At 40.2% G+C, this 8,612-nt stretch overlaps 1 protein-coding gene across 1 annotated transcript in view; it reads right to left on the bottom strand.

The window, feature by feature from the left end:
- The window catches only part of LOC129741111 (protein bowel-like), a 55,365-nt gene extending 47,432 nt beyond the window's left edge, over positions 1-7,933 (bottom strand). The window contains exons 1-4 of the mRNA XM_055732819.1: positions 7,929-7,933; positions 6,496-7,305; positions 5,454-5,551; positions 5,351-5,388 (exon numbers count right to left, since the gene is read on the bottom strand). Coding sequence (XP_055588794.1) covers positions 5,351-5,388; positions 5,454-5,551; positions 6,496-7,305; positions 7,929-7,933 — 951 coding nt within the window. The remainder of the gene's footprint in view (positions 1-5,350; positions 5,389-5,453; positions 5,552-6,495; positions 7,306-7,928) is intronic.
- Positions 7,934-8,612: the final 679 nt, after the last annotated feature.

Here is an 8,612-nt window from a genome sequence, read left to right on the forward strand (position 1 = left end):
AGGTGTCGGAGAGGTAATCAAAAGACTAGAGTTAGATTTCTGTTCGAGGTGATTTTTTTTCATTCACAATTCATGATCGATTTTTTTATTGTTACATTATACGGCTAGTAGCATCATCCTCCGAACAAAGCACTTAATGTATGAGCGTGCGTGAATTGTTTGTATTCTACAAACAGACCTAGATTATTTTGTTATTGCTTTGTTTGATGAATCTACGACTCACCTGACTTCATCGAATTGAGTTCGCTGCTAGATTCCCCGGCAAAAACGCACATCTTGCTCTGATTAATGGTGCTCATACTGCCTCAGGGGGGGTTCTCATTATGCCTCCACAGTGGCTGGTTTTCAGCTCTTGGCAAAATTTTTTAAAATGCATTTTTTAACGTTTTCATCTAGTTTTTCACGTTTCAGCCCGTTAGGGAATAGGCTTTTCAAGTGTCTGAACACGAAACAATAATGTAACCTCCATATTATAGCTATTTTCTATGGTTAAATAACCGTTTTCCTTAAGGTGGCCATTATGCCCCCATCTCCCCTATTCTATTCGCTATTTTGTTTCAATACCAGCTCTGTTGGAATAATTTCTATTTCTAAACAAAGCAAAAATTAAATTCCTATCTATTTACAACATTCTTTGTTATAAATGTTGGTTTTGTGAAAGAAAAAACCAGAATACAAAGATTACGATGTTTTCCATACAAACATCCGTCCAAAAAATAATGAAATCGTCTGCTGGGCGATAATGAACCTCATTTTCAATCCGGCACCATTTTTGATCACGTTCATCGATTTTGACGAAACTTGGCCTGGTATTAGATCAAACATTTTTAGATCTTTGGACTAAATTTCAAAATTTGTCAATGAAAATCGTCAAAGATACAGCAAATTTAGTGAAGCTGTTCCAAATTTCCCTTTTTTACTGGAACAGCTGTATCTTTGTTTCGCGTTATTGTAAAGACTTCAAATTTTGTGGAGTGTTAGTTGGATAGTTGAACTAGATTGCGTGAAATTTTCATGAAAAAATATAAACCAAGAGAGAAATGGCAGCTTGTCAAAGTTGGAAGTGAGTGCGCAGCTTCATGCGATTTCATTCTTTTTTGAACGCAACTGTAAGTTATTTTTAACCAAAAAGTCCTATTTCTGTTTATTCAACAAAGTACATCATATTTACGGCAATTTATTTTATTATGTAGTCGATGTGAGCTATGAAATTTAGTTTTTTTGTCGACTTGCACTCCTATGAATTTAACCCGAAGTACTTTTTCGACGACACAATCATAAATTATCAATTTTAGACAAACTCCAATCTGTCGATTTCCAAGAATCATCCACCTTGTTTTATTTAAATAACGGCACAGTTTTCTATACTTCAAAAACTTCAAAAACTCGGCTGTGTGGCAGCGGCCTAAAGAATACTGCCACTGGGATACTGGTCCATGTCGTACGAGGCGACTTATCCAGTACTTCCCAGATACGTTTATCTCATATTTCTGTCTATTGGAAATCAATGAGGCTGTATCTGGGCGGGGGAGAAAATAGGTCAAGGTCAATTATTGCATGCAGAGTTCAGAAGCTTTTCAAGTTCAAAACATTGGAAGGAAATGTTTTGAATCTGAATCAGTTTTATATTCTTGCTAGTATTTTTTAACCTTTGTACGTATTTTCTCTCGAGAAGGGTATGCCAATTACTGCCGCTCATAGCAAGTCCGTCCCATTTGCATTTTTGTTGAATTGAGAAAAACAGCATTGAAAAATTGTAAAAAAGTCCAACGGTAATTCGGCACTTTTATGCTTTTTTAATCAGAATAATCAACAGAATCTGTCACTGCTACGGCTAATGAAAGATTTTCGCTTTATAAGGATTATAGTTTTGTTTTGATTTTGTTGAAAATCATTTGCTAGGCTCTTATGGCTGTGGGACCGACTTGCTATGATTTATGCCATATGGGACCGACTTGCGATCATTTGTTCAATGGGACAAAATTACTTGAGGTTTTTTTCAATGTTCATCAGAACAAAGTAATGAAAACAAAGTTTTCTCTTGAAACTAAAGATAAAACTAAAGTGTTTCCAGCGATAAACTGAAAAAAGATGAAAACGCAAATGGGACGGACTTGCTATGAGCGGCAGAATAGTGCATATGTAGTACTTGCATTTGCACAAGCTGTATTCTTCCATATTTTCTCGTTCTACCAATTTGGAATATGATTTTTCATTTAACAAATCTCTTTGCTCTCCTAGTAACTCCGTTCAATAAAATCTCTTACGGTCCCATTGCTTCTGGCTATCTGTTAATATTAACCGATTTGAAATCATAAAGCATATGATCTAAATTACGTTAGTTATATCTGTTACGTCAAGCGCAAAATTAGTGTATTTTCCTTATAATGGACAAGTATTCAGTCCCTTCTATCTTTGGATTTGCAACAGAATTTTGTGGATATAAACGTCCGTTTATATAAAGATATTAAATTGTAGAAATTGCATCATGGTTATTCAATCATTGAAGCCGTACAAATATCGTTTCCGTGGAAAAAAAAAATTTCAAAAAAATATATTTTTTTTTAGGGTTGCCTAAAGGCCTCAATGTTCCCTATTAAATCAAGTTTTTGATCAAAACTTGTACCGCATGTCGACAGTCATATCTGTTTCACCTAATATATGTCACTTCTCTTGTATTGACACATGTTCCCTTAGCTTTAGAATGGTATAGTGTTAAGAAGAGTCAAAGCTCCTCTAATATCGTACTCTGATATTCCGTATCATACGTCAATCCTGGTTCTGGAATCCACTGCTACAGCTTCGTGCAGTGTTAATATCGCCTGTTTCAAATTTGGCGTCACAGAAGCTCATTGAAGTCCTCTAACCAGAGCGCTAACTGGTCAGTTAAATAAAAATATATAAAATCAAGACTTTGTGCTCTGAATCTGCTTTATGGTTAACCTATGATTCAGATGTACTATGTATGTATGTATGTATGTATGATTCCCCCATCGGTAGCAAGGTCCAGCCTATGTCTGTGTGGCTTGGCCTTCGAATTGACTTCTAGGGCTTCCACGGCCGATGGTTCGTCGAGAGAAGGCATCCAACCCTAAGAAACCTACAATGGTTGGCAATCCACTCCACTTGCAATAATCGCTATGATTCAGAGGTACTGTTGTACCTATATTTACTTCCACTTAGTTTGTACATGTCCCTCTTTTGCCCGACTTCTTTTTTTTTTAATGTATGTCAGAATTTAACAAAGGAAGTTTAAAAAAATGTACTTATTTCCAATATTTTGATTGAAAAAAAGCTTCATTGCTTAAAAATCCCTATGTGGATAGGCTAAATGCCAACTTTGCCATTATAAAATCGTTTATTTGCCCTCATGGTAGCATCCTGGTTAGAACATTTTCTAATCGTTGTAAACTCAAATCTCCTGAATTTTGTAGTTGTGAATCAATAATGTATGATTCTTTTAGCTCATATATGCCTGTTTTTCGATTGCTAGAAAGCTTTTATGTACTCTCGCCTATCCTGATATAAGTGTGCCTCATTCTAAGAATTTAAACTAAAATAACAATCTGTCATTTTTCACCCAATGTGGTTATAAGCTTCAATGCTTCAAAATTCCTACGGGGATCGGCTTCATGCCCTAAATATTTATTTATTTTCTAATCCCTTTATGGTTTTCGGGTTTCTCAGGTATATGATGAAATCTGTAAAAAAAAGGCTAGGCACAATTTTCCCGTTTGTTTGGATAACGTGCCGCTATCAAGCCTACCCCTTTTCTGATACCTGATACCTGATACTTCAAAAACTCTGCAATGGTTTTCAAATCTGAATTTGCCTCTGACATCACGAGCTCTAAGTCTTTACCACTCCAGTAAGAGACGGAATCATCTGCAAACAGTTTAAGTCTACCATGGCGTTAGCAATTTTTCATGTCATTGATGTACAGTATAAATAACAAGGGACCCAATACACTTCCTTGGGGAACCCCTAGACTGTTTTCTCTGTATTGTGAGTAAGATGAACCATATTTTGTTCGTTGCATTCTGCAATTCAAGTAATTCTTAAACCAGTTCAAAACCGTACCATTTATACCATATTTCAACAGCACTTTTACGAGTTCTAATCGATAAATTGTCTCGAATACTCTTCTGAAGTCTAGAAACACAGCCACTGTGTATTGACCGTCTTCAATAGTAATTTTCCAATTACGAATTTTTGATCTGGATCATTAAGAATGAGCATTGAAAAGGAATTCCCAACGTCGTCCCTCCTATTAACACATGTGAACGTCACTTCAAAATTCTGCTAAAAATCATGGATGAGTTTTGAACCTGTTGAACCCCACGATTGGCTATTAGCGCTGGTGGAACTAAAGATTGCTATTGTAGAGTGTAGCTATGTAAGGACCTTACTTAAACTATAACTCTATTCTACCCCTGAAACCTGCGTTTTCCCAAGGTTCTGGACCCAGATACGTCTAGATTGGAAGAAAGAGTTAGCACGAGAAGGGTGCTCTCAAGATTTGCGGTTAGCAAGTGTACCAGCGCCCAGGGCAGAGGAATTCGACAGCCACATGAGCCAACTAGCGCAGAGTGATCAGCCAGAACAGAAAACATCCGCGGTGCCACTAGAGCTCGAAGATGGTTACTCTCGCGTCGCGAGCTACGCTTCGGATCAGGGAAATGGTGAAATAAAGATCAGGCAAAATCAGGCTATGTTAAAGTAACGGCGAAATTTGCTGGAAGTGATGACCTTTTTGTTGGTCATCGCTCCACATTTTCACTCTAATATGTGTTGTGAGCCTACTTGGTTGAATAATTCTACTGAATCAAAGCATTTTTTTTTTAAATAAGAAAAGAGAAACTTTCGATTGCTTTGATTCAGCCACATTTCCACTTTTTAACTTCAGCAATGGTACCGAATCTAGTTCCTTACTATCCATTTTTATCACATTCACAAAAATCAGGCAGATCAGGCATATTTTAAAAAAAATGAGGGAAATTCAATGGCTTATCAGGTTGTCAGGTTGAGCCTCAAAAATTCATTCAAATCCTGAAAAGTCAGGCACATTGGCATCTCTGCTTCGGATTGTAGCGTTAGTTCTATGTTGGCGACCGGGAGGAGGACTTTCGGGGTCCGAAATCGAGATTGGTCAGTGAAAGAAGAAGTGGTCCAATCTAGCTGGAGGATTAGCCCGAAGCGAAGCTGGGATGAAGCTGATTGCTGAGAAGATTACTCTCGTGGTGTTGTGTTACGCTGCAATCAGCATGCTTAAGCTCGCATTCAAGTGCTGGAAGGACATTCTGGCACTCTGGGGAAGGTTGTTTGGGCGATGGTCAGTTGCCAGCCTCACCTCATTGCCGACGCCAGAGCCAAGCTGGACCACGACTTCTGCCGGGGATCAAGATTGGAAGGAGAAGCTCTCTAAAACAGTTCATATTGCGATATTCAGCTACGCTGCGGTGAGCAGTTGTCTGCTGATTGGCGATGGCTGAAAGATGTTGTTGGTGTTGCGGAAAGCTCGCCATCAACAATGCTCTTCAACAGTCTCCATCTGCGGATTGAGGGGAGGAGTTGAAATCGGCCATTGTCAATTTGCGTATTGACGATCGCTGGTGGAAATAACAATCGCTTTTGTAGAGTGTAGCTATGTAAGAACCTTACTGAGATAGCAAATAAACGATAACTGTATTCAACCATCAAAACCTGCGTTTTCAACAGAACCAAAAAAGCTTGCTTGACGCTTGATAAAAATCAAAAAGGACATCAAATCGACTCGCTCTACCGTACATTTAACATCACTCCGGTGAAGCTCAGCAATTTGAACTAAATTTCTCATAAGATCTGAACGTGTATGGCCCCGAGATCAGCAAAGGTACCAAGCATTTTCTTGATATTATTTTTAGAAATCAGACTCCAGGGACGTGACCCGCAAGTAGAAAAAACTACTCCCAAAGACCCAAGCCTAATGGAGCACCTCAATCTTCTGTCTGACAAAAGAAAGAAGCAACGCAACATTATCAAAAAAAAAAAAATGCCAAAAGGGTCTCTCAACCTCAACTCTTGAACCGGTTGAGGTTTTTTTTCCTTTTTTTCTGACGATTGTTGTTAGGTTCGTTCAATTTGAATACGTGTATGGATCTCTGAGTGATGTTAAATTATAAATAGGCATAAATCATATGTTATGGCCGTTTGACGATTGGCAGCTTCTTCTTCAGTTACTGTTTTGTTTGTATAGAAGTTAAATGAAATCTTTGAAAGAAAAAAATCATCAACTTTGCTTAACTTTGAATTTGTGAAAATTTTATAAAACTTTCACACTGATAAGTGAATCAAAGTTGTACTTTTTTGAGACTCCTTATAAATTTTCTCGGAATTTCGCTTTTGCAAGGTTTCTGCCGCTCTAAGAAGACGAGCAACATGGGAACTCGAGCTGTCTCAATCGTCTGGCTGGATGGATGCTGCCAAACCGCAGACACTTTTTGACTAATTACCTACCTGTGGTCTCGGAGATGGTCCTGCCGCCGGAAGGCTTTCCCACAGATATCGCAGGAGTAGGGCCGCTCGTCGGTGTGCGTTCGTTCGTGGATCAGCAGGTTGTAGGACTTGGTGAACTGGCGGTTGCAGAACTTGCAGATGAACTGCTTTTTCGGGCGGGAGGCTCGGCCCGGGGCTCGCAGCAATCTTCGGTCTAGACCGGGATGCATTCCAGGAACGCCGGGAGGGTAAAGGCCAACGCCGGCCGGTGGGAATGTAAAGGTTCCGGCTGAGGTAGGGGAGGGACCTGGGCCTCCGAGGAAGGCACCCGGTGGGTAAATGCCTCCAGGGGATTGTACCGGAGGTCCTCCAGGTCTTGGCAGAAGCATGGCGGCGGCTGCTTCTCGGAGGGCCAGCTCCTTTCGCTTATCGGCCATCATAGCCATTAGCTCGTAGCTGGAACCTCGCTTGGGGACTCCTTCCTTAGAGAGCCCATCCGGGGCATCGAGCATCCCAGGATACAATCCAGGTCGCATCGATCTCGACGGTAGTACGGGTACAAAGGCAGAACTCTCACGACTGTGATGTTGGCTGGCTCCGGGGTTCATCATGTGAGCAGGAAATCCTCCCAACTGGCCATCGTATCCCCCCGGGGCACCGGAAGAGGAAGGCGTCCGTCCGCCTCCACTGGAAGAACCGGAACCCCCGCTGGATCCACGAATGGTCGGTGAAGAAGGCGGCCCTCCACCGGCCGCCAGGAACTGGTCGATCCTGGAGGAACGTGACATTGTAGCAATGCCATGATCGTCCAGCACGCCTTCGGCAGGCATTCTGTGAAAGAAACCAGAAACAGAAAAAAAAACAACCATGAATGAGTTGAAGACACACAAAAACGACAGAAAAAAAACAAAACTTTTCCGCCCAGTCTGTGTCGGGAGGACTTATGTTGTAAATACATGAATGTAGGTACGTGAGCATGGACGGCCACCAGCTCAAAGTGAAATATGATTTACAACCACCATCCACGTCCGTCGTCATCGTCGTCGTCCGAGGGAGGAAGAGTCAAACAAAAGTCGCTTTGCATAAGTGCTGATCCAGCAAAACCAGCCAGCCAGTATTGTAGTTTTATGCTGCAGGCTTATGCAGCACTCGAATGAGCGCTCTCGGTTTATTTTAGCCTTTTGTATTTACACTATCCGAATGTAGGAAAAAAAAACTCCTTCCATCCCACTACCCATTCCATTTCGATTCGGGGTGCAAATATTGAATTACCGTTTTTTCCTCTCCTTTGCTTCCTCGGGTTAACATCACAAAATGTTATGTATACAAGTTTTTTTCCATTTTTTTTTGTTTTGTTTTCTTGGTCCGGACGCACTTGGTCCGTTTTTCTGGGTGTCTGGCTGAAATGCGGTAATGCTATCGTCCTGGCAAGTTTACCGAAAGCCAAAACGAACGTCATCTGGCTAATTTCGTCCCGTAGTATTGTGAGTGTAAGCATTGATAGTGTTTCTTTTAAAATTATTTTGAGAAGTTGTATGAAAACCTACACGTTCCTCTGATTCCCGAATTCACCTCAATAAAAGCCAGCAAATCCAAAAGGTAAACCTAGAGAAGTCTCTAGAAATCTTTTTAGAATTTTGAAAGATCGGAAAGATAGAGTATCATTCAATGATGGAAACTTTAGCTTTGAAGGCATCTGAAATGGTAATCACTTACACACACAAGACACTTTTGGAGAACTGCAAATAAGTGGTTTTCTGCGTATAACTCTATTGGTTTTCAATATTTAAAAACAATTTTTTGTAGTTTCTTAGGGACCAATATTATTCATCGATTGAAATTAAAGTGAGAAAAATATGCTTGCCCAGTTCCGCATAAATCATGTGAACAAGTGCACACACAAATCTTCAACATGCTTGTTATTAGGTGACGAGCTGAGTCGAAAGCTGCCTCTGAAGTGTAGATTTGACCCTACATATTTTGAATCGCAAAATCAGTTCCATCAGTTGTACGGATAATTTTGCGATTCAAAATATATATGACAATAAGAGGTTCATTCTACACTTCAGAGACACCTTTCGACGCAGCTCGTCACCTAATAACAAGCATGTTGAAGATTTGTGTGTGCATTTGTTCAC

The sequence above is a fragment of the Uranotaenia lowii genome, chromosome 2, assembly GCF_029784155.1.
Source record: "Uranotaenia lowii strain MFRU-FL chromosome 2, ASM2978415v1, whole genome shotgun sequence".
Lineage (NCBI taxonomy): Eukaryota > Metazoa > Arthropoda > Insecta > Diptera > Culicidae > Uranotaenia > Uranotaenia lowii.